Below are 26,975 nucleotides of genomic sequence, written 5' to 3' on the forward strand. Positions count from 1 at the left end.
GGTGTGCTAGGTGTCGGACCACCAGGGATCTCATGTTGTCTCATCACCTTGGTCAATATGATGTGATCAGATAAGCACTTTAAGCTGTTCCCCTCATGTATCACTGACCTCTGACAAGTGATGGAGTTAAGTTAAAGGGAATCTGTCAGTAGGCTCAGCCCTTCTAAGCCATCTATATGGCCATGTAGGTCATAGGAAGCTGAATAAAATGATACTATTGATATATGCAATCCGATGTCTTATTCCAGAGGAATCCACATATTTCTTAAATGTAAATGAGCTGTTCAGCACTATGGGCTGGACACTGATCTGCATGAGAATTTGCCTCCAGAGCTAATTGTAAATGAATGCGGAATTACCAGTGTGAGATGTCACCGACCATAGCACCAAATGTGTTTGACCAGACTTAGATTAGCTTGATGATCGAGAGTTGGCGTTAATCGAGAGCACACTGGAAAGGTAGAGGGATCTGCAGCACTGAGGAGAAGCAAGTGTTGCTGGGAAATGTGAGCTTTATCAGATAAGAACAGGAAAGCCCATTTTGCTACAAGAAACTTTGTTGGGCTTAGGCTGTATATAACAATATGTGTACATTTACTGTGCTTTGTGAAAAAAAGTGATTCTGGTTATATCTCTTTAGTTATTATATTGTCACTAACAAATTATTCGCTCCTCATGTTGGGTTATTTAGTGTATGAAACCTTTACCCACTTGTGTAATATACACCAAGATTGTGTTTTTTTGTGACAAATAAAAGTAACATCTTTACATTTATTTCTATCTGTCTATGTCTGCCTATCAGTCTGTCTGTATGTATCCCTGTCTGTCTGTATCTATGTATCTATCCATCTTGTACTTAATTAGACAGGATTTTTGTGAAATTCAGTTGTAACTTATTGACCAAACCTTCCTCCCTAACATTATAGTTAGAAGGTCCATAGAAATTTGTGTTTTACGTTACCCTAGCTGCAAAATCTTAAAAAGAAAAGCTGAACTTTCCACTAGAGGTTATAGTGTGGTTATAGGGAATGCTCAGACGTACATTTACCTGGGAATTTGGAGTATTTGTGTGTTATGTGACACTACTGAACAATAGCTGTCGGACTTGTTTACTGCAGTCTTGAGTTCTGTAAGATCGGTTTTGGGCAGTCAGATATAATCACCTAGAGATGCACCCATGTACACCCAGGTTATAAATTATAAGTGGCTGTTTATCTCTTTTGGTCACATCTAGGTTATTCCAGCTAGAGGAAAATCTTCATTTACAGTTGTTTTCCTGCCAGATGAAGAAGGAAGTTATGAAAGTTCATTATTTATAAACACTTCTTCACATGGCGTTGTGTCTTACCAGGTAAGGAGGGTCGGCTGCATCTGGGGAAGGGCACAATCTCTCCTGCTAGTTCTCCCTAATGTATAGACTTCTAGATGGTTGCCTAAACTTATATGGAACAAATTCCCTAATGATATGAGAAGCTGCACTGTGTAAAGTACTTTTTATGTTAGTATGTATGTATATATATATTTTGCTATAATTTGTAGCAGACTGAACAGATACAAACTGATGCCTTTTAGGAAACTTAAAAGGAACCTGTCACCAGTTTTTTGTTTTTTTTTTGGCTTATAAACTATGCCCATCACCATTAAGATCATAAGAATGGGGTTCCTGAAATCCCTTTATATCCTCAGATGTTCCGCTCTGTATGCAAACTGCGCTGTCCGGTCTGATTGGTGTCTCCACATTGTGATCAGCACTGCCCTGGTCCCTTATAAGGAGTGCTGTAGAGTCGATGTCCATTTTGGTGGAGTTGGTGTAAAATGGACCGACTACAACTCCTAAATATATAATAACTTGGGTTCAGTGCAGGATGTGCTGTAAATGTTTTCAGAATAATTTGGGAAAGTTATTAAATGTCCTATAAATGTCTGTTCTGTTCCTGATTTGAGCATCTTGGCTATCTGTGCTGCACTTTACGCACATGCTCAATAGTGAGTCATGTATGAGGGAGTCTGAGACAGGGAAATTGAGGAGTCTGAGGTTTGGCTTACCAACTACACAGCTCTGCTTATTATAAGTCCATGTAAGTGGATGATGTCTTTCCGTCATCCAAGTAGTGCCCGAAGTCTCACGCCTGCACAACGGAATCGGAGACCTGCTCAGGCGTGCCTCACTATGTCCTATTAAAGGGAACCTGTCAGCTGTTTTGGCCTCTATAAGATATGACCACCATCTTTCAGGGATTATCTACCACCCAGGGGGCGGTCCGGTGCAGTCCGGTCCAATGGGTGTCGTGGGTCCGGCGCCTCCCATCTTCTTGTGACGCCACCCTCCTCCTTGCCTCATGGCTCCCCGGCCTCACACTCCTGCGCAGGCGTACTTCTCTGCCCTGCAGATTCCTGCAGTGCGCAGGTGCTGGGTCTCTGACCTTTCCCAGTGCCTGCTCACTGCAGTACTTTGACTTGCCCTCAACAGGGCAGAGAAGTACGCCTGCGCAGGAGCGTGATGCCGGGGAGCTATGAATCAAGCAGGAGGGCGGCGATCATAAGAAGATGGGAGGTGCCGGACCGGAACTGCGACACCCATCAGACCAGACTGCACCGGACCCGCCCCCCCGAGTGAGCATAATAAAACTTAATTTTTTTTATTTTCTAGCAGGTCGGATTGGGGGGCTTATCTACAGCATTATAGAATGCTGCAGATAAGCCCTGAGAGGCAGTGGCCACATCTTATAGCGGGCAAAACTGCGGACAGGTTCGCCTTAAACACAGAGATTTCACTGTGCAGACGCGAGACTGAGGGAGAGACGTCATCCACTTACATGGTTATAAGTCGCAGCATTTGAAAGAATCGGTGCTGATCACAACATGGAAACACCCATTGGACCGGACTGTGCAATTTACATACAGCGCTCAACAAGTATAAAACACTTTGATGATATAAAGGGATAAAAGGGTTGCATGCACCCGATTCTTAGGGTATGTGCACACGTTGCGGATCCTACCGCTGATCCGCAGCGGATTTAGCCCTGCGGGTCCACAGCAGAATCTCCTGCGTTGTACAGTAGCATTAAAGTCGATGGAAATTGAAAAACGCTGTGTACATGCTGCGGAAAAATCCGCCCAGATTAGCTGCGGGTTCATTTCCGCAGCATGTCAATTCTTTGTGCGGATCTGCAGCATTTTTGCACCCATTGACTTGCATTGATCCGCAGCAAAACCACAGGTCTAAAAAAGATCTGTGGTTTTGCTGCGGATTATGCAAATTGTCTCTTCAGAGAGGAAGAGGACTGGAACTCTAGTACCACCTAATGGAAGTAGCAATCCTAAAAGTCAATGTCGACCCTTTAACGAGCCTTGTTACATGACTTAGGATAAAAGCCAAGCCAGAATCTCAATGTGCAGACTGTGTGTTTCGGGTACTGCCCCTCGTCAGTGCAAAGTGTGAGATCTGGTTTGGCTGTGAGAGAGGCGTCTGACCGATATCCAAGAAGTATCATTTCTCCTTACGGAGAATGACATGCTAAGCATGTCGATATGAGGAGACTTAAAGCCGCAATGCTCCTTATAACCCCATATCCCACCGCTACGCGGGAGTGGGAAAAGAGGGGCTAAGTGCCAGAATTGGCACATCTTAGAGATACGCCATTTATGGGGCGGCTACGGGCTTTCGGGGGGGGGGGGGGGGGGGGGGGGGCAATATCCATGGCCCCTTCCTAGGCTATGAACATCAGCCCGCAGCTCTCTGTTATCTGTCTGTGTGTGTAATGTAGTGTGGGTTGGACAAATGTAAATGAGGAGGTTGGACAGAAATGACATTCCAAATCTTATTTTTTTTGTTAAATAACATATCTTTATTTAGCTTACAAAAACGCATACAAATCCGCAGGCAAAACCACACTGAAAAACCGCATCAAATCTGCGACAAAAACGCACCTGCGTTTTCTGCCAAGAGCTGCGGTTTTTGTGCGGAGAAATCCGCGGGAGAATCCGCACTGTGTGTGCACATACCCTTATAATCTTAAAGGTGATGGGCATAGTTTATAAGCCAAAATCTGGTGACAGATTTCCTTTAAAAAAACGATTCAAATAGATATGTCCTATAGCTGAACTTTTATTTATAAAATCTTTTTGGAGAACATAGTGTAAACCGAAATGAAACCAGACATGTGAGCAAAGTCTGAGTTGGAGCTGAGGATTACCATTTAAAAATGAAAGCTACGGCTGGAGTGATGAGACAAAATGTGTAAATCATAAGCAACTGAAGAGTTAATTTGTTTGTACGCAGGTAGCGTCATTGTATATATTGTTTTTCTGTTTTAGGTGTTTGGTCTGGGGACTTTTCCTGCTGTCTCGAAGAATTCCAAGAACTCTTTTCAGAAAACCGAAGTATTATTTCCTCGGATTGCAAATATCCATCTCTCACAAGCACAGGTATGCCAGATGTCAAGTTCTGACATTTCTCAGTTGTCACACTTGTCCTTATTGACAAACCACATAACCTGAATCATTCGCCTTATTAACAGACAGGTACCTATGAGGAATTCCAGGGTCAACTTTTGTATCTTGTGTCATTTGAATGGCCTGTTTTTTTTTTGAAAATTTATCAATTTTTATAAGCAAATTTCTATTTTAGCTATTTGATGAAATATCTTTTTTACATACAATACACTGGCATTCAGTATAATGTAGCTCATTATTATAATAGAGAATTCTAAGAGTTTCTCACAATAATAATACTACCTCTTAGGACTTTAACATTCATTAAATTAGCAAAGTACTTTTAGAATAGTTCATACTCACAATATTCTGCTAATCCCCGAAGCTCTTGCTCACCTGAAAAAAAAATTAAAATAATAAACCAACAATATACTCAGTGTCCGACGTAATCCAATTAATACGATTGTCCCACGACGATCTCACGTGGAGAGCGGTCACATCAGCTGATGCGACCGCTCTCCAGGGGGTCGAGTGATACAATGGCGGAGATAATCCTCCGCATTGTAAAGCTGGAGTCACACATAGCAGTCTCGCTAGCGAGATCGCTGCTGAGTCACAACTTTTGTGACACAACAGCGATCAGCGACCGGCCCCCCTGCCGGTATCGCTGATCTCTGCAAGAAACCTCTGGACTTTTTTTTCGTCGCTGGTCTCCCGCTGGCCAGCACGCATCGCTGCGTGTGACAGGCGGGAGACCAGCGATCAGCTGTAAAAAAATAAAAAAAAATGTTATTCTCACCTTCCGACGTCCCGCGCAGCCATCCCGCCTCTCTCCACGCTCCTGGTCCCAGTGATCCTTTGCACGAATGGCCGCGAGACGTCGCGCTCCCGCGAGACCGTGACATTCTCGCGGTCATTTTCGCGGGAGCGGGATGGCTACGCGGGACGTCGGAAGGTGAGAATAGCAATATTTTTTATTTTGATTATTTTTTTACAGGGATGGCATCAGCGCTAACGAACACTGCGATGCCGCGCACTCGGCATCGCTGTGCTAATCGCTGGTGATGCTGTCTGTGTGACAGCTCACCAGCGATCACATAGCGACTTACCATTGATCCTGACACGTTGATATCGTTGTCGGGATCGCTGGTAAGTCGCTATGTGTGTAGCTATGTAAGTTGCATGGGTTCATAACTAATAAGTCATGTCAAACTAACTTAATTTCCTTCTATGACGGAATCACTGATTGGGTGGATCAAGGAAATGCTGTAGATATAGTATATCTTGACTTCAGCAAAGCATTTGACAAAGTATCTCATACAATCCTTATTGAAAAAATGACTAATTATGGAATGGACAAGGCAACTCTTAGGTGGATTCATAACTGGCTTAGTGATCGGACCCAAAGAGTGGTCGTAAATGGCTGCACATCCAGTTGGAAGAATGTGTCAAGTGGGGTACCACAGGGCTCTGTCCTGGGCCCTGTATTGTTCAACATCTTTATCAATGATTCAGATGAAGGAATTGAGGGTAAACTGATTAAATTTGCTGATGACACAAAGCTAGGAGGGATAGCTAATACTAGAGAAGAGAGAGAGAGAGGATTCAAAAAGATATAAATAAACTGGAGTAGTGGGCAGCAACTAGCAGAATGGTTTTTAACAGGGAAAAATGCAAAGTACTACATCTGGGCAATAAAAATGAAAAAAGCATATACAGAATGGGAGGAATAGGGCTAAGCAACAGCACATGTGAAAAAGACTTGGGTATACTAATAGATCACAGATTGAATATGAGTCAACAGTGTGATGCAGCAGCAAAAAAGGCAAATGCAATTCTAGGATGTATTAACAGAAGCATACAGTCTAGATCACGTGAAGTCATTATTTCCCTCTACTCCTCTTTGGTCAGACCTCATCTGGAATATTGTGTTCAGTTTTGGGCACCACATTTTAAAAAAGACATCAACAAACTGGAGCAAGTTCAGAAAAGAGCGACCAGAATGGTGACCGGTCTGCAAACCCTGTCTTATGAGGAAAGGTTGCAGGATTTGGGAATGTTTAGTTTGAAAAAGAGAAGAATGAGAGGAGACTTAATAGCTGTCTACAAATATCTAAAGGGCTGTCACATTGTAGAAGGATCAACTTTATTCTCATTTGCACAAGGAAAGACTAGAAGCAATGGGATGAAACTGAATGGGAGGAGACACAGATTAGATATTAGAAAAAACTTTTTGACAGAGTGATCAATGAGTGGAACAAGCTGCCACGAGAAGTGGTGAATTCTCCTTCAATGGAAGTCTTCAAACAGAGGCTGGACAGACATCTGACTGGGATGATTTAGCGAATCCTGCTTTGAGCAGGGGGTTGGACCAGATGGCCCAGGAGGTCATTTCCAACTCTACGATTCTATGATTCTATGACTCCAGCTTAACACTCCGCCGCCGGCAGGTCACCTGAGTTCACCTGTCACTTTGCGGCACTACAGCTTGAGAATTTTCTCACACTGTAGTGCCGTAAAGCAAGAGGCTTATCTTCAATGACACAATGCTGGAGGGTTATCTCTGGTCAGTGTGTCATCGGAGGCCATAGAGAGGTCACATCTGCTGATGTGACAGCTCTAAAGGGTAGATTGTCGTGGGTCATGGGATTGCGTCCAACAGGGAGTATATTGTTTTGTTTTTTTATTTATTTATTCTTTTGCAGGTGATCGATGGCTTCGACTGGATAGGCGTAAAATAAAAATTTTGAAAAAATGTGTCATGTTTTATTTAATTAAAATACTTTATTATGTGTGTTTTTTTTAAACCCTTTGTTCATATAAGATAATGGATAGACGTCTTATTGATGCCTCTCCATTATTAATTGGGCTTAATGTCACCTTACAATAGCAAGGTGACATTAACCCCTTATTTCCCCATATGCCACTACTACGCGGCAGTGGGAAGAGAGGGGCTAAGTGCCAGAATTGGCACATCTTAGACATGCGCCATTTCTAGAGTGGCTGTGGGCTGGCATTTGTGGGGGGGGGCAAGAATATTAGCCTACAGCTGTCTGCGTAGCCTTTCTGGCTATAAAATACAGGAGGACCCCACATCATTTTTTTGGGGTCCCCCTATTTTAATAGCCAGCAAAGGCTATGCAGACAGCTGCGGGCTGATATTCATAGCTTGGGAAGGGGCCATGGGTATTGCCCCCTTCCCAGAATACAAACATTTTTTTTTTCTTTTAAATAAAAAAATATTGTTCATTAATAAATATCAGCCTTGCTATTATTTATCTATCTATATCTATCCATAGATGTATCAAAAGATGGATAAATCTATGGGTATATCTATGGATATATCTATAGATATATCTATGTATTCTATCTATCCCATATCTATCTATCTTTGGGCGTTTTTAAAAATTGATCCGTGAAAAAACGAATGCGACATATCCGTTTTTTTTACCAATCCGTCTAGCGAATCCTGCGAAAAAACTGATCCGTCGCATCAGTTTTTCAAAATCTGCGACCAATCTGACGGATTGTGACTGATGACAAAAAACTGATATGTGAAAGCAGCCTAAGCACCAAAAAACATAATGAAATTTGGTGAAATATTACAATCAAAAAAACCTCCCAAAAATATTGCACTGCACTGATCTTTCGGCCAGAGGGGATGGAATCCCCTTTCCTTCCTTGCCCCTGATGAACCCTCAGTATCCAGGAGGGGGAAACGCGTCGGGCTGGGCCTCATATCTTCTGATGGCTGAAAAGTATTTTCATAACGCTGACAGACCTATTGTTTGATGGTTGGCAAAATGTTTCTGTATTAGGGCAACCTGGCAACCAGGGATTGTTTTCTGTTGCCACCACTGTTTATATGTAGGACTATTATGTCCATTATTTAAAAAGCGTTGTGTATATTATTTTTATGCCACTAATCTTTATCTGGTGGATAATTCTTGTGGTTATGTAACCTGAGGTGCTTGGATTGTGCATCCCTGTGGCTGCACTTCTTACTGTATACGTTTTTTCTTTTTCCCTTTTTTTTGGGGGGGCTATATCAGGTCTGTCATTTCTTACAGCATAAGCCTTTTTTTTTTTTTTTTTTATTACGAGATAAGTCATTATAAGCTGCTATATATCAGTATTTTTTACTACGAGATATTATCTGGGATGGGTTTATATACCCATGATTCTAGTACGAGATAAGTTAAACATCTTAGAGACGTTATACAGTCTCTCCACCAGGGTTTTTTTCGGGTGGTTACTGTGTGTTTGTGTTTTTTTGTGTATCCTCGTCGTGGACTAGGGTCTCGTAGGGTGTATTAGGGTCACCGACGTTGAGCGGGGGCGCCACTATCGTTTACAACTAGGGTGCCAACCTCCGCGGCTAGGCAGGGAGTGCCAGGGCCCATTAGGGCAAGTTTAGTGGCCTGGAGTATCTATTACTATTTTTTTTCTGGTGTCTGTTTAAATATTACCCTAGTCCTTATGAACTGGGATTGTCCAGATTTTAAATATTGATTAAAAGTGAAGTTTTAGGGATCATTTTTTCTGTTGCTACCTTGGTTTCTTTTTTGAAATATTACAATTCAGCCATGTCCGATGCTGCAGTAGCATCGGACATGGCTGAAAACACCACCCTGACCCCTCCCACCGGCTGGCGGGGGCGATCGCCCCCGCCACAGACTGACGGCAGCGATCGGAAGTTGCCGTCATGATCTGCCCCCCCCTCCCCTTCCCTTCGCTCCCCCCGCAGTCCGATACCCCCCCATACCCTCCCCGGTACCTGCTATGTCCCGCTCTGCCTCTCGGTGTCCCGCTGTCCCTCCTGCATGGGTGCCACCATCTTGGAAAATGGCGGGCGCAATGCGCCCGCCGGAATATGCCGGCCGGCAGATTCATTCATTTATTTTGATCACTGTGATAAACTCTCACAGTGATCAAAATAAAAAAAAAGTAAATGACTGCCCACCTTATCACCTCCATAGGCAGGCACATAAAATAAAGAAAATATTTTTATTTTTTCATTAGGGTTAGAATTAGGGTTAGAATTAGGGTTGGAATTAGGGTTAGGGTTGGAATTAGGGTTAGGGGTGGGTTGGGATTAGGGTTAGGCTTGTGGTTAGGGGTGTGTTGGGGTTAGGGTTGTGGTTAGGGTTATGATTAGGGTTGGGAATAGGGTTAGGGGTATGTTGGGGTTAGGATTGGAGACAGAATTGAGGGTTTTCCACTGCTTAGGCACATCAGGGGGTTTCCACTGTTTAGGCACATCAGGGGGTCTCCAAACGCGACATGGCGCCACCATTTATTCCAGCCAATTTTGCGTTCAAAAAGTCAAACAGTGCTCCCTCCATTCCAAGCCCCGACGTGAGCCCAAAAAGTGGTTTACCCCCACATATGGGGTATCAGCGTACTCAGGAAAAATTGCACAAAAACTTTGGGGGTCTAATTTCTCCTGTTACCCTTGGGAAAATAAAAAATTGGAGGCTAAAACAATTATTTTTGTGAAAAAAAATGATTTCTTATTTTCACGCCTGGGCGTTATAAAATTCTGTGAAGCACTTGGGGGTTCAAAGTACTCACCACACATCTAGATAAGTCTCTTGGGCGGTCTAGTTTCCAAAATGGGGTCACTTGTGGGGGGTTTCCACTGTTTAGGCACATCAGAGGCTCTGCAAACGTAACATGACACCCGCAGTCCATTCCATCAAGTCGGCATTTCAAAACATCACTTCTTCCCTTCCGAGCCCCGACGTGTGCCCAAACAGTGGTTCCCCCCACATATGGGGTACCAGCGTACTGAGGACAAACTAGACAACAACTTTTGTGGTCCAATTTATCCTGTTATCCTTGTGAAAATAAAAAATTGTGGGTTAAAAATAATTTTTTGAGGAAAAAAATGATTTTTTATTTTCATGGCTCTGCGTTATAAACTTCTGTGAAGCACTTGGGGGTTCAAAGTGCTCACCACACATCTAGATTAGTTCCTTGGGGGGTCTAGTTTCCAAAATGGGGTCATTTGTGGGGGAGCTCCAAAGTTTAGGCACACGGGCTCTCCAAATACGACATGGTGTCCGCTATCAAATGGAGCTAATTTTCCATTCAAAACGTCAAATGGCGCTCCTTCCTTTCTGAGCCCTGCCGTGCGTCCAAACAGTGGTTTCCCGCCCAACATATGGGGTACCAGCGTACTCAGGACAAACTGGACAACAACTTTTGGGGTCCAATTTGTCCTGTTTCTCTTGGCAAAATAAAAATTAGCTTGCTAAAAAATAATTTTTGAGGAAAAAAAAGGATTTTTTTATTTTCTCTGCTCTGTTTTAATTTTCTGTGAAGCACTTGGGGGGTTCAAAGTGCTCACTATGCATCTAGATAAGTTCCCTGGAGGGTCTAGTTTCCAAAATGGGGTCACTTGTGGGGGAGCTCCAATGTTTAGGCACACAGGGACTCTCCAAACGCGACATGGCAACCGCTAAATATTTAAGCATAGTTTCCATTCAAAAAGTCAAATGGTGCTCCTTCCCTTCTGAGCCCTGTCGTGCGCCCAAACAGTGATTTATGACCACATATGAGGTATTGTTGTACTCAGGAGAAATTGCTCAACAAACTTTAGGATCCATTTTACCCTGTGGCTTATGTGAAAATGAAAAAACTGAGGCTAAAAGAAAGTTTTTGTTGGAAAAATTAAAATGTCCATTTTTTCCTTCCATGTTGCTTTAGTCCCTGTTAAGCACCTGAAGGGTTAATAATCTTCAATGTAGTTTTGAGTAGCTTGAGGGGTGCAGTTTTTAGAATGGTGTCACTTTTGGGTATTTTCCGCCATATAGACCCCTCAAATTAACTTCAAATGTGAGGTGGTCCCTAAAAAAAAATGGTTTTGTAAATTTCATTATAAAAATGAGAAATCGCTGGTCAACTTTTAACCCTTATAACTTACTAACAAAAAAAAATTTTGTTTACAAAATTGTGCTGATGTAAAGTAGACATGTGGGAAATGTTGTTTATTAACTAGTGACCATAAAAAAAGAAAGATAAATTACACCTGCGCTGGCTGACTATATCCTGAAATGACCTCCTAAATAGGTCATGAACGAGTAAAGTACTTACTTCCTGTAAACTGTGGGGCTGCAGGTGGATCCAGCGTGCGCCACGTGTGGGGATGGCTATACCACGATGGTGAATGTAGACACAGCACCAAGGAGGCGTCCATCCTGTAGGCGGTGGTGCAGGAGCGTCTCTGAAGCGGACAGCCGCTGGGCGCGCTGAATGATGGCGGCGCACTCCGGCCGAGAGGCGCCGCCGGCGTGCAGCGGCTGAGAGGGAGGAGGACCAGGTGATGTCACCAGGAAAAAAAGGAAGGGAGCGCGTACAGGCCAAACTAGAAGCCAACACGTTTCTAAGGTCTACGGACCTTCTTCATCAGGGCTGTCAGATATCATATAATTATTCATGTAGCGATTTTTAATGTATGCACTCAATGTGTGTATTCTTAAGGGAATGCTTTGTTCAGAAAACATGCGCACCTATATTTTATTTTTATATGGTATCTATTTTAATTGGATTATATTAAAAATTGGTTTTAAAGCATTTTTCAAAATTATATGATATCTACCCCGCTACATTTTTTGCTTCATTTTTTAATTGGCAGCGGGTGGATTATTCACCGCAATCTAGCATGCCCCTTATGCTGACCGGTGGGGGGAGGTGTGGTCTATGCCACATATAGGGATGGGCGCAGCAGGGTCTGACAGCCCTGATGAAGAAGGTCCGTAGACCTTAGAAACGCGTTGGCTTCTAGTTTGACCTGTACGCGCTCCCTTCCTTTTTTCCCTGGTGACGTCACCTGGTCCTCCTCCCTCTCAGCCGCTGCACGCCGGCGGCGCCTCTTGGCCGGAGTGCGCCGCCATCATTCAGCGCGCCCAGCGGCTGTCAGCTTCAGAGACGCTCCTGCACCACCGCCTACAGGAGGGACGCCTCCTTGGTGCTGCGTCTCCATTCACCATCGTGGTATAGCCATCCCCACACGTGGCGCACGCTGGATCCACCTGCAGCCCCACAGTTTACAGGAAGTAAGTACTTTACTCGTTCATGACCTATTTAGGAGGTCATTTCAGGATATAGTCAGCCAGCGCAGGTGTATATATCTTTCTCTCTTTTATTGTCACTGGTTCTCCTTTGGGTGTGCACAGACCCAGGGCATTCACCAGCAGCGGCTGTATTGCACATATCCACCATCAATTGTATCAGGAAGCGCCGGTGTATATTTGTTATTTACATTTATTTATTAACTAGTTTGTGTCACATAACTCTCTGGTTTAACAGAATAAAAATTCAAAATTTGAAAATTGCGAAATTTTCTAAATTTACCACTAACATGAAGCCCAATGTGTCACGAAAAAACAATCTCAGAATCGCTAAGATCCATTGAAGTGTTCCTGAGTTATTACCTCATAAAGGGACACTGGTCAGAATTGCAAAAAATGGCCAGGTTATTAAGGTCATGAAGGGGTTAAAATATGCAGAGCTGTCGCAGTAGGGGGCGCACAGAGGTGGCACGGAAAGTAAATAGAATGGAATATGCAGGATTTGATAAATATGGGGTGTTATATTAAATTCCAATTTCTTAGGGAGCAGCAAATTATTTAAATGATATAGATAATGTACAAAAGATAAATGAACAACTAGTGTTATTTTTTCACATTTTATAGTAACTTGGGCAATAAAGGTCTCAAATGGTGCTGTAGCACAAGTATTCGGATAGTTGCTGTCATTTAGAGTATATAGTTGCAGAAGTGTAAATCAAAATTGAAGACCTGACCCATGTGCTAATCACACAGACAAAATTTGTGTCAGTATTCTACCATGGCAGGGACAGGGTAATATTAGCAGTAGTAAGTACTTAGTGCTATTTCGTTACCTGAATATAGAGAGGCTATGGAAGCTCCGCTAAGGCCTGTTTCACACTTCCGTTTTTTGATGTCAGTCAAAATCTGCCAATTTTAGAAAAAAACGGATCCCCCAAAAAAGGGGCGGATCCTTTTTTTTCCCCCCATAGACTTAGGCCTGTTTCACACTTCCGTTTGTGACCATCAGTCAAGATCCGCCGATTTGAAAAAAAACGGATCCGCCATTTTTCTTGCGGATCCGTTTTTTCCTCAAAGACTTGCATTATCGGCGGATCTTGACGGATGGTCGTCCGTTCGATCCGCTTTTGTACGGATCCGCCAAGATTTTAGCGTCCGCTCAGCGGCCCGGACGGAGCATGTAACGTTATTTTGTTCTCCGGATCCGCTATTTACTAAATTAACCCGCATTTCTGTCTGGCTGCTGGATAAAATTCTCTCTTTCTCCACGACATACCCCTCCACATCACCGCTGCTGATCTCTGTCCTCCACATTGCCGCTGCTGTCCCGCGAGATCTCTTTCTCCTCCACGACATACTCCTCCACATCGCCGCTGCTGATCTCTCTCCTCCACATCGCCGCTGCTGTCCCGCGAGATCTCGCTCTCCTCCACGACATACTCCTCCACATCGCCGCTCCTTTACGGCATTATCCACGACAGCGCACCTACTGATGCCGCGACCACCGCTGCTGATCCCGCCGTGCCCACAGCTCCCGCGTCACCATGCCCGCTCCCGGACAGCGCTACATCGCCAGTATTTTTACTTTTTTTCTTCTTTTTTTTCACAGGCGCGGTTCCTTTAGTTTTTCAACTTCGGCGGATCCGTACATCCGCCGATCCGATGCCACCCGTTCCTGTCAGTCCGCCTGCGGATCCGTTTTTCGCTATTTTGGCGGATTCGGACTGACAGGAAAAACTGAAGTGTGAAACAGGCCTTACATTAGTGGCGGATCTTGGTTTTTTTTTACGGATCCGCCAAAATTTTAGTGTCTCCCGGGCAGATGAGACCGACCCTGCAACGTTTTTTTTCCTTGACGGTCCGTCAATTTTAAGTGCGCATGCCCGGAAGCTTTACTCCGAAAAGCATTATAACCCTGAAATGCTGTTCTGGGAGCGGCGAAAAATCTTTCTCTCTCTCTTTTTCTCTCTTTCTTTCTCTCTCTTTCTCTTTCTCTCTCTTTCTCTTTCTCTCTCTCTCTCTTTCTCTCTTTTTCTTTTTCTCTCTCTTTCTCTCTCTCTCGCTCCTTCCAGACCGCAGTCGCTTTAAATTTTTAATCTTCGGTGGATCCATCCATATTAGCGTCCGCTGACATCCGTATGTCACAACGTAGGCGGATCCGTTAATTTCCGTTTTTGGAGGATGTCAACTGTCCGCCATCAACGAAAGTGTGAAACAGGCCTAATGGTGGTCACCTCGGCGTCCCCTCACTCCGACGTGCGTTTCGCCGCCAGCTTCTTCTGGGCGCCTTAATCCTATCCTAATACTTATGCTACAGCACCATTTTTAAGACTTTTATTACCCAAGTTACTATAAATATGAAAAATAACACTCGTGTTAATTTAACTTTTGTACATTATCTGTATAATCTGCTGCTCCCTAAGGAATTGGAATGTAATATAATACCATATTGATCTAATCACGTATATTCCATCCTATTTACTTTGAGTGCCTCCTCTGTGCGTCCCCTATTGTGACATCTCTGCTTATTTTAAAATTGGATTTTAATTGTTTAAATAAAAATATATTTTTATCATGGCTCTCCTCTGTATTCGACCCGTTATTTGGTTTGAATTTTGTTATATCTTGAAGTGCCTACATTAATATTTATGGACTTTTTTGTATAATCAGTAGCTTTTTATGCAGTAATCAATCAATTAGTGTTTTTAGGGGAGGGCGTTTTTTTGTACATTAGCTCTAATCATTCAAAAAATAAAGTTGAATTAAAAAGTTTTTTTAAAACAGCCCCATGTATTACAAAAAATAACTCCAAATCTTTGGGAGTGTCTCAAGAAAAAAAAAAAGTAAGGGTCATTAATCATTGCAATGTTAAATAATTGCATGGTTCCTTATAGCTTTTAGGTCTTGCACAAGACATAGGGTGCCTACATGCCGTAGATACAGGTGCATCTCACAAAATTAGAATATCATCAAAAAGTTAATTTATTTCAGTTCTTCAATACAAAAAGTGAAACTCCTATTATATAGAGCCATTACAAACAGAGTGATGTATTTCAAGTGTTTATTTCTGTTAATGTTGATGATTATGGCTTACAGCCAGTGAAAATCCAAAAGTCATTACCTCAGTAAGTAGAATTCTTTATAACACCAACTTGAAAAATGATTTTAAAATCCGAAATGTTGGCCTACCGAAATGTATGTTCAGTAAATTCACTCCACATTTGGTCGGGGCTACTATAACAGCAGACCAAATTATATGTATGTATGCATGTATGTGTGTGTGTGTGTGTATGTATGTGTGTGTATATATGTGTATATATATCTACATATACACATACGCACACACACACGGTACAGGCCAAAAGTTTGGGCACACCATCTCATTTAAAGAGTTTTCTTTATTTTCATGACTATGATAATTGTAGATTCACTCTGAAGGCATCAAAACTATGAGCTAACACATGTTGAATTATATAATTAACAAAAAAGTGTGAAACAACTGAATATATGTGTCTTATATTCTAGGTTCTTCAAAGTAGCCACCTTTTGTTTTGATTACTGCTTTGCACACTCTTGGCATTCTCTTGATGAGCTTCAAGAGGTAGTTACTGGAAATGGTTTTCACTTCACAGGTGTGCCCTGTCAGGTTTAATAAGTGGGATTTCTTGCCTTATAAATGGGGTTGGGACCATCAGTTGTGTTGTGCAGAAGTCTGGTGGATACACAGCTGATAGTCCTACTGAATAGACTGTTCGAATTTGTATTATGGCAAGAAAAAAGCAGCTAAGTAAAGAAAAACGAGTGGACATCATTAATTTAAGAAATGAAGGTCAGTCAGTCCGAAAAATTGGGAAAACTTTGAAAGTGTCCCCAAGTGCAGTGGCAAAAACCATCAAGCGCTACAAAGAAACTGGCTCACATGAGGACCGCCCCAGGAAAGGAAGACCAAGAGTCACCTCTGCTGCGGAGGATAAGTTCATCCGAGTCACCAGCCTCAGAAATCGCAGGTTATCAGCAGCTCAGATTAGAGACCAGGTCAATGCCGCACAGAGTTCTAGCAGCAGACACATCTCTACAGCAACTGTTAAGAGGAGACTTTGTGCAGCAGGCCTTCATGGTAAAATAGCTGCTAGGAAACCACTGCTAAGGACAGGCAACAAGCAGAAGAGACTTGTGTGGGCTAAAGAACACAAGGAATGGACATTAGACCAATGGAAATCTGTGCTTTGGTCTGATGAGTCCAAATTTGAGACTCTTTGGTTCCAACCACCGTGTCTTTGTGCGACGCAGAAAAGGTGAACGGATGGACTCTACATGCCTGGTTCCCACCATGAATCATGGAGGAGGAGGTGTGGGGGTGCTTTGCTGGTGACACTGTTGGGGATTTATTCAAAATTGAAGGCATACTGAACCAGCATGGCTACCACAGCATCTTGCAGTGGCATGCTACTCCATCCGGTTTGCGTTTAGTTGGATCATCATTTATTTTTCCACAGGACTATGACCCCAAACACACCTCCAGGCTGTGTAAGGGTTATTTGGCCAAGAAGGAGAGTGATGGGGTGCTACGCCAGATGACCTGGCCTCCACAGTCACCAGACCTGAACCCATTCAAGATGGTTTGGGGTGAGCTGGACCGCAGAGTGAAGGCTGTTGGAAGACCATTTCCGGTGACTACCTCTTGAAGCTCATCAAGAGAATGCCAAGAGTGTGCAAATCAGTAATCAAAGCAAACGGTGGCTGCTTTGAAGAACCTAGAATACAAAACCTATATTTTCAGTTGTTTCATACTTTTTTTGTTAATTATATAATTCCACATGTGTTAATTCATAGTCATGAAAATAAAGAAAACTCTTTGAATGAGAAGGTGTGTCCAAACTTTTGGTCTGTACTGTGTGTGTGATATATATATATACACTCACTGGCCACTTTATTAGGTACACCTGTCCAACTGTGTGTTAAGACTTAATTTCTAATCAGCCAATCACATGGCGGCAACTCAGTGCATTTAGGCATGTAGACATGGTCAAGACAATCTCCTGCAGTTCAAACCGAACATCAGTATGGGGAAGAAAGGTGATTTGAGTGCCTTTGAACGTGGCATGATTGTTGGTGCCAGAAGGGCTGGTCTGAGTATTTCAGAAACTGCTGATCTACTGGGATTTTCACGCACAACCATCTCTAGGGTTTACAGAGAATGGTCCGAAAAAGAAAAAAAATCCAGTGAGCGGCAGTTCTGTGGCCGGAAATGCCATGTTGATGCCAGAGGTCAGAGGAGAATGGGCAGACTGGTTCGAGCTGATAGAAAGGCAACAGTGACTCAAATTGCCACCCGTTATAACCAAGGTAGGCAGAAGAGCATCTCTGAACGCACAGTGCGTCGAACTTTGAGGCAGATGGGCTACAGCAGCAGAAGACCACACTGGGTACCACTCCTCTCAGCTAAGAACAGGAAACTGAGGCTACAATTTGCACAAGCTCATCGAAATTGGACAGTAGAAGATTGGAAAAACGTTGCCTGGTCTGATGAGTCTCGATTTCTGCTGCGACATTCGGATGGTAGGGTCAGAATTTGGCGTAAACAACATGAAAGCATGGATCCATCCTGCCTTGTATCAACGGTTCAGGCTGGTGGTGGTGGTGTCATGGTGTGGGGAATTTTTTCTGGGCACTCTTTGGGCCCCTTGGTACCAATTGAGCATCGTTGCAACGCCACAGCCTACCTGAGTATTGTTGCTGACCATGTCCATCCCTTTATGACCGCAATGTACCCAACATCTGATGGCTACTTTCAGCAGGATAATGCGCCATGTCATAAAGCTCGAATCATCTCAGATTGGTTTCTTGAACATGACAATGAGTTTACTGTACTCAAATGGCCTCCTCAGTCACCAGATCTCAATCCAATAGAGCATCTTTGGGATGTGGTGGAACGGGAGATTCGCATCAGGGATGTGCAGCCGACAAATCTGCGCCAACTGTGTGATGCCATCATGTCAATATGGTCCAAAATCTCTGAGGAATGCTTCCAGCACCTTGTTGAATCTCTGCCACGAAGAATTGAGGCAGTTCTGAAGGCAAAAGGGGGTCCAACCCGTTACTAGCATGGTGTACCTAATAAAGTGGCCAGTGAGTGTGTGTATATATATATATATATATACACACACATACATATTTGTAGAGTTTCCTTGTGGGATATGAAATGGTGACCTGCCTTTACCCTTATCGTGCTGCCATTGATGCCTTCCCCTTCATAATGGAGTGTGCTGAGTCAGCATACTACGAGTTTTCTGTTTTATTACATATCAGTAAATTATTCAGTGTGTTATGCGTTCTCTGCAGGCAGAAGCTATAAACTCCAGCGTATGGCAGGTTCGTCTAAAGTGCAGCATTCCTTTCAAACAGCGGCAGGCGTGCAGGGTACGTGACACTTTTCTTGGGGTGACTGTCTTTTGGGTAGTATTCAGGCGATTACTAGTGGTCTTTTCTCCCCTGATTTTCAGAGCTGCTTTCTGTCCGGCCACCCTCTGCTGCTGCAGGTCTACTTTGCTGTCAGGCTGGATGGCAGCCAACATGACCTGGAGACCCTCAGGAAATACATACTGGAGAATATTTTTATGATCTTTGTAACAACTGAGCGAAATGAAGACATTGGTAAGACAAAGTGGAGCCATATAATAATTATTGCGTATGTATACGAACATTATGTAACAGCATTCTTTATACATGAGTCCGACTATTTCTGCGTACATAAGTGTGAGGTTCTGTGAACATACGTGATCAAATTATGTGTATACCTACATAACTGGAAGAAATCAAATGTGTAAAGAACCATGTTTCTACAAAGGTATCAGCAGCGGATTATATGTATATTTGTATCACAGCTTGCACCTGGGTATTCATTAATTGGTATAAGACTTGTTCTTTTTACCCTGTTGACATTTTTTTTTTCTCCCCATACATGCAGCTTTCAAAGTAAAAAAAAAAAAAAATCTTGTTCAAAACAATTTTTCCTTTTTTTCATGATATATTGGGCCTAATTTGTGTCATTTTTCTGTACCATTTATTTCTTTTCGCCAATATGAAAAATGTAAACAAAAAGAAAAAAGTTGTGTGTCTATTTTTCAAAGTTTTATTTTCGTGCTTGTCATGTGTTTTTTTTTTTTTTTCCTGTCAGGGATCAGGGCTAAACACAACTGTTCAGATTAGTAGCATTTTTTTTTTTTTTTTACTTTATTTTACATGTTGTGCCTCTCATAAAATACCTTCGGGGTCACTTTGATATTTAAGTAGATTTATTTGTTGTTAATTCCTCTTGTAATTCATGATGACATATTCGCTTCAGTTACAAGAGCATTTCAGCTTCTTGCTTGAACTACCGAGCTGATCCGGCTTTGTTATGGTCCCGCAGCCTCTGCACCCACCATAATATGATCCGGCTTTGTTATGGTCCCGCAGCCTCTGCACCCACCATAATATGATCCGGCTTTGTTATGGTCCCGCAGCCTCTGCACCCACCATAATATGATCCGGCTTTGTTATGGTCCCGCAGCCTCTGCACCCACCATAATATGATCCGGCTTTGTTATGGTCCCGCAGCCTTTGCACCCACAATAATAAACCATGTCTGCCTTCTCTTTGGGAGGTTGGTTGTCTCTGACAGTCGGTTCCTGCAGCTGCATGATCTGTGCTCTGCCTCTGTAATAATCTAAAATGGCATGGCAGCGTTATATGCAGATCATCCAGACACTTTAATAAGTCGTTGACTGATTGCAAGCAGGTAATATAGGTTTTTCTGGTTGTTTTGTATGTGTATTTTGCACATAATGTATTCCTTTCTGCTGGGTAGTAGACAAAGTGGTAATTTCTTTTAGGCTCAAGTACTATCTGAATTTTTACTTTTTTTTCCCCATAGATAATTCAATGATTATGTACATATTGAATTCTGGCAATGGACTGGTCCATATGCAGGTAATTGCATGCTAGCATTTGGTTAATGTGTTGCTCAACAAATATCACATTGCCGGTTTAGCAAGTTTTCATCACTGTGTGTGTTTGTGTGTGTGTATGTGTGTGTGTGTGTGTGTGTGTGTGTGTGTGTGTGTGTACAGTGGGGAAAAAAAAAGTTTTTAGTCAGCCACCAACTGTGCAAGTTCGCCCTCTTAAAAAGATGAGAGAGGCCTGTAATTGACATCTTAGGTAGACCACAACTATGATGGTATGTGCACACGTTGCAGATTCTGCTGTGGAATTTTCCGTGCAGATTTTGCTAAATCCGCAGGTAAATTGACCTGCGTTTTATCTGCGGATTTAGTGCAGATTTAGGCTGTGTGCCCACGATGCAATTTTTAAGCGTTTTAGCCGCGATTTTCGGTGCAAAAACGCTTAAAAATCGTGTACAGAACGCCCCCCATGCAGTCCTATGGCATTCCGCACATGTGCTAATGCTGCGCTTTTTCCCGCGGCGGAATCGCATTGCGGAAAAAATCGCAGCATGCTCATTCTTTTGTGCGGAATCGCAAAGAATTGCCGCGATTCTGCACCCATAGGAATACATGAGAATCGCTTTCTTCCCGCATGTGGCTATGCCCACCATGCGCAAAGTTAAGCGTCTCATGTGCGGTTGGTACCCACGGTGTGGAGGAGATGAGACTGTCCTCCAGGCCCTGGGTACCATACCCCTGTAAAAATAAAAAGTAAAAAATCTGGGTATATTTACCTTCCGACGTCCCGCGCTGCCTTCCCGGGCCTCAGCGTTCCCACTAATGCCTTGCGACAAGGTCCTGTGATGACGTAGTCTCGCGTGACTCTAGCAGTCTCATGAGATCGCTATAGCAACGAGAGACCAACGTCATCACAGGTCTCGCAAGGCATCGCTGGGAACGGGAGCGCCGCTGAGACTGCGCGGGAATCATTTTTTACATTCTATCTTTTACTATTGATGCTGCATAGGCAGCCTCAATAGTAAAAAGCTGCTCACACTCGTCAAACACTATGTTTGATGAGTGTGACCAACCTGTCAATCACTTTCCAAGCGATGGTTCAAATTGCTTGGAAAGTACTTGAATATCGCACGTGAAAATCGCGGCAAAATTGCACGGAAAAAAACGCGCGATTTCTGGGAAGGAGTCCGGTTTTCATTGTCCAGATTAAATCGCTACGTGGGCACATAGCCTTACTGCAGTTTTTGTGCGGATTTTCCCTGCAGTTCACCTGCGCATTTCTATAACGGAGCAGGTGTAAAACCTCTGCAGAACTGCACAAAAGAAGTGACATGCACTGCGTTTTTTGTTTTACATAGCCTTAAATGGTACTGTACATCACTTGCAGTTCTGCTTCAGTTCCGCAGGGCCAAATCTGCTGGAATCCGCACCGTGTGCACATACCCTGAGAGACAAAATGAGAAAAATCCAGAAAATCACCATGTCTGATTTGGCAAGATTTATTTTGCAAATTATGGTGGAAAATAAGTATTTGGTCATTAACAAAAGTTCATCTCAATATTTTGTTATATATCCTTTGTTGGCAATGACAGAGGTCAAACGTTTTCTGTAAGTCTTCACAAGGTTGGCATGCACTGTTGGTGGTATGTTGGCTCATTCCTCCATGCAGATCTCCTCTAGAGCAGTGATGTTTTGGGCCTGTCGCTGGGCAACATGGACTTTCAAATCCCTCCAAAGGTTTTCAATGGGGTTGAGATCTGGAGACTGGTAGGCCACTCCAGGACCTTCATATGCTTCTTACGAAGCCACTCCTTCATTGCCCTGGCGGTGTGCTTGGGATCATTATCATGCTGAAAGACCCAGCCACGTTTCATCTTCAATGACAGAGGGAGGCTTGCACTCAAAATCTCACGATACATGGCCCCATTCATTGATATATATGTATGTACATATTGTGTGTATGCTTATATATAGTGTGTGTGTGTGTGTGTATATATATGTGTGTGTGTATATGTATTTATGTGTGTGTGTGTATGTATATATATATATATATGTATATATATATATATATATATATATATATACACACACACACACACACATATACTTGGACAGTGGAGAAAATAAGTACTTGTTAAAACTTGCTAATTCAGCAATGTATCAAATACTTATTTTCCCCACTGTATACCCTTAGTTCTGTGTATGCAAGGGAGGTCTAGCTAATATATATATATAATATTATGTTATATTTATATTTTGTTCAGTGTCCATTTTGGTGGAGTTGGAATCGGTATAAAGTGGACCGACTCCTAAAATATATAATAACTTGGGTTCAGTAGTTCAGTGCAGAATGTGCTGAAAATGTTTTCATAAGAATTTGGGAAAGTTATAAAATGTCCTATAAATGTCTGTTCGGTTCCTGATCTAAGGATCTGGGCTTTTAATTGAGATGAATCTGTGCTGCACTTTCTGCACATGCTCAGTAGTGACCAGTGCTGTGGAGTCAGAAGTCAGGGAAATTGAACAGTCTGAGTCGGTGGTGGTGTCAGACGCTACGTATTTATGAATAGTTGCATTCCACTTCATGAATCTAGTACAGGGGTCCCCAACCTGTGGCTCGGGAGCCACATGTGGCTCGCGGTCCCATGAATTGTGGCTCGCGGCTGTCTTCCAGCTTGGTGCGTTAGGTCCAGGTCTAGCCAAAAGGTATGAAGAACACATCTCAAAATGGTGAATTTTGTGAGTAGCCCTGCGCAGAAGTGCAGATCTGGATGCACATATACTGGTCTTAGAGATGTTTTAGGTATGGCACGCTGGAGGATGGTACTACGTGTTAGAGGAGATGCTCAAATCTGGATATGACAGTGTGTTGGGAGTCCTTGATGGGAGAATACTGAATGGGGGTATTGTGGGAACCCCTGGATCTCGGTGTACTGCTTTGGAGTGATTTCTGTGGAAAAACTTTGGTTATCATTATACCTATAATGGAGACTTTGCTTGACACTACTTTGAAGGGGGTGGCAGCTGGATGTGGCTATCAAGGTCAGAAAGGTTGGGGACCACTGATCTAGAGTGTCTGAGAAGTGACGTGTGCCTGAGAAATCTTCAGTACCTAACTGAAGTAAGGTTTTCTGGTGTAGGCAGCGCCAAAACTCGTCATGAATTAAATTTTTGTACTACCTGCGTATAGATAATCATCTATGGAGCAATCCAAAATGTTTCTTCTATTCCTTGAAATAAACCACATGTTGGGACCCTTGTTACAGCAATGCATTTTTTTTTTTCATTTTTATTTTTTTGTTAGAACAGGGGTCCCCAACCCTTGGCTTGTGAACAACGGGTGGCTCGCCAGCCCATTATGTATGGCTCACATCTGTGTGCTACACTCAACTGTATTGGCATACTCTGCGGGCATTATTTCTAGGGGGGCATTGTTATTGTATCAATGACACTCAGATCGTAACTATTTTTTAGGCTAAGTGCACACGTAGCAGAAAATTTCTGCTCAAAAACCTGACTCCCTTCCCAGAAACCGCGCCTTTTTTGTCTTCGCGTTTTTGATGCGTTTTTTGCGCGTTTTTGATGCGGTTTTTCCGGTGCGCTTCCAAAACGCCTTGAACTAGCCAGAAACGCGGAAAAAACGCGAAATTAATGAGCATGCTGCGTTTTTTACCGCGATGACACCTACCAAGAACCTCCTGAGTCCAAAATGCCTGGAGAAATATTAAGGCTAAGTGCACACGTACCGGAACTCTCGCGGAAATTACCGCGAGAATTCCGGAATTCCATTCCGCGGGAAAATCGCATTTTAAATTCCCGCGATTTTCCCGCGGAAAAACTAGCATTTTGCAAGCGTATTTAGCTTGCAAAATGCTAGCGTTCTCCAAGCGATCTGTAGCATCGCTTGGAGAACTGATTGACAGGTTGGTCACACTCGTCAAACATAGTGCTTGACGAGTGTGACCAACTTTTTACTACTGAGGCCTCCTATGCAGCATCAGTAGTAAAAGATAGAATGTAAAAAAAAAATAAAAAATGGTGTTATTCTTACCCTCAGACGTCCCGCACATCCGTTCCCAGTAATCCTTTGCGAAAATGCCCGCGATGATGTCTGTTCTCGCGGGATCGCGACGACCGCGAGACTTCGCGATCCCGCGAGAACGGACGTCATCGCGGGCATTTTCGCAAAGGCTTACTGGGAACGAGAGCGTGAAGAGAAACGGGAAGACTGCACGGGACGCCGGAAGGTAAGAATAACAATATTTTTTATTTTAAATTCAATTTTTTACAGGGATATGGTACCCAAAGCCCGGAGGACAGTCTCCTCTCCTCCGGACCGTGGGTACCATCCGCAATTGTTCTGCTTACTTTCCGCATGGTGTGCACAGCCACATGCGGGAAGTAAGCGGAACAATGCATTCCTATGGGTGCGGGATCGCCGCGATTCCGCAGATTAATGAGCATGCTGCGTTTTTTCCGCGAAGCGATTCCGCCGCGGTAAAAACCGCAGCATTAGCACAGCATTGCGGAATCCCATAGGAATGCATGGGATGCTTATTTTTCGCGTTTTCGCGGCAAAATCGCGCAGTTAAAACCGCCGCAGAAACGCGAAAAAAAACGCCACGTGTGAACTCAGCCTAACTCTAACGAGAAATCACACAAAACAATTGTTTTTGTGCAAAAATATACAATCAATTTTATTGGATAAAATACATGTAATCACAAGTCCAATGAGCATATACAAGGTGGAAACAATAAACCGCTCGACACAATGTGCACAGGATGTAAACCGTTAAATAACATCTAGTGCAGGGTATAAGTAGATTAAGTTTTTAGAGATAGTAAAGTGCCTGTGCATAAAATTGCTCATACCTCATACAGAGATCAAAGTAAACATCCTAAAGTGTGGGAGCAAATGGGATAATGTTCCCTTACTATACTGCTAGCAACTCACAAGTAACAAGACTAAATGAGCCCCTCTATTCCCCGCAATCTGCATCAAACCCGAAGGAGTTCACAGAAAGGATTTTTATGGATAGTGTCTCTTACCCATGTGAACAGGTCGAGCGGCACTGGCAAAAACCCTGACGCGTTTTGCCCAGAGGCTTCCTCGGGGGGCTGTATGGCCACTGTTGTGGGCCAAGGCCCTCTTAAACTGGCAATAATTACATAGTCTATGTCAGGTGTGCGCGGTCATCATGATGCGACATGCGCAAACAGCGCAAAGATACCACGTCATTTCCGGTAGTGAGCGCGCATCAATAGTGGCTGTGTTACTATGGCCACATCGATGCGCGCGGCCATCATGGCGGCGCATGCGCGGGCAACGCAGACTCCCCGCCGCGTCACTTTCGGTCATCCCGGAACCCGGCACCCGTCATGGCGCCCATGTAACCATGGACACACAGACGCGGGCCGACTCCGTCAGGATACCTTCCACGGCGCGGCAGGTGCGTGCACAGCGCATGCCCCTCCCAAGACGGCCAAACATAAGGATTATTTCCAATGCATCCATATGTACCGCTTATACCAGAACCACCCTCACCAAGGGGGATAATATAGAGATAAGGAGAAGTTTTTATACAATATAATGCCATAGAACATCCCGAGCATAGATACAGGTCACAGCAGATGATAATAATTAATAATAATAATGAAAAAAAAAAAAAAAATACCCATATTAGTATATTAACCACAAAAAAGGAAATACTGAAGTAAATAAACAGAAAAATAACTAAAAATAATAATGAATAAAGAAAAAATATATATACAGTACAAAAAACAAAAAGAAAAAATGTGTAAAAATAAGTACATTATAAATAATACATATAAATATGCTGTGACTCCATGTACATGCATCTTTCATTGATTTAATCACAGACGGTGTATACGTCCTTTCAATTCTAGGATAATTAGTATGGCAGTTTCACCTCCTCATAATCCAGATAATGCCAAAAGAGGGGTCTTCAAAGACCAGAATGATGATATTTCGAATATATACCAACTGTTGGAAATTTGAAAACAAAAATTAATATTAAAAGCCACACAAATTAAAAGAAAACAAGAGAAGCGAGGAGAACACAAATAATTAAAGGAATGGTGAGAATGACAGTTTTTCATTGAGACTCTTAGGGGTCATTGTGCCCAGGGTCACAATCCAACGGCACTCCAGTTGTGCCAGAGTACGCTTAAGATTGCCCCCTCTAATGCCACAATGGACCCGGTCAATCCCCCGTATACACAGACCGGATGGATCCGAATTATGGTGCAACCGAAAATGTCTGGGGATTGTCTTTAAGCCAAGGACATCAGTAGCCTCTTTTGCCACCCGGATATCCCTGACATGTTCACGAGTCCTTACCCGCAGCTCACGGGATGTCAAACCCACATAAATCAAATTACAGGGGCAAGTTGCATAATACACGACATACCGTGAGCTGCAGGAAATATATGTAAGGATACGATATTCCCTACCACCATCGGAAGCCATGAAAGAGGAAGTCCTTATGATATTACTACAGGC

The 26,975-nt window shown here is 43.1% G+C and overlaps 1 protein-coding gene across 1 annotated transcript in view; it reads left to right on the forward strand.

Annotated features, from left to right (window-relative positions):
• TMEM131L (transmembrane 131 like) overlaps positions 1 to 26,975 on the forward strand; it is a 226,795-nt gene that overhangs the window by 83,457 nt on the left and 116,363 nt on the right. The window contains exons 6-10 of the mRNA XM_073576389.1: positions 1,235 to 1,351; positions 4,318 to 4,428; positions 18,852 to 18,929; positions 19,013 to 19,163; positions 20,425 to 20,480. Of these exons, the coding sequence (XP_073432490.1) occupies positions 1,235 to 1,351; positions 4,318 to 4,428; positions 18,852 to 18,929; positions 19,013 to 19,163; positions 20,425 to 20,480 (513 nt within the window). The remainder of the gene's footprint in view (positions 1 to 1,234; positions 1,352 to 4,317; positions 4,429 to 18,851; positions 18,930 to 19,012; positions 19,164 to 20,424; positions 20,481 to 26,975) is intronic.

This window comes from Dendrobates tinctorius, unplaced genomic scaffold, assembly GCF_039654945.1.
Source record: "Dendrobates tinctorius isolate UK_male_01 unplaced genomic scaffold, ASM3965494v1 ptg000008l, whole genome shotgun sequence".
Taxonomy (NCBI): domain Eukaryota; kingdom Metazoa; phylum Chordata; class Amphibia; order Anura; family Dendrobatidae; genus Dendrobates; species Dendrobates tinctorius.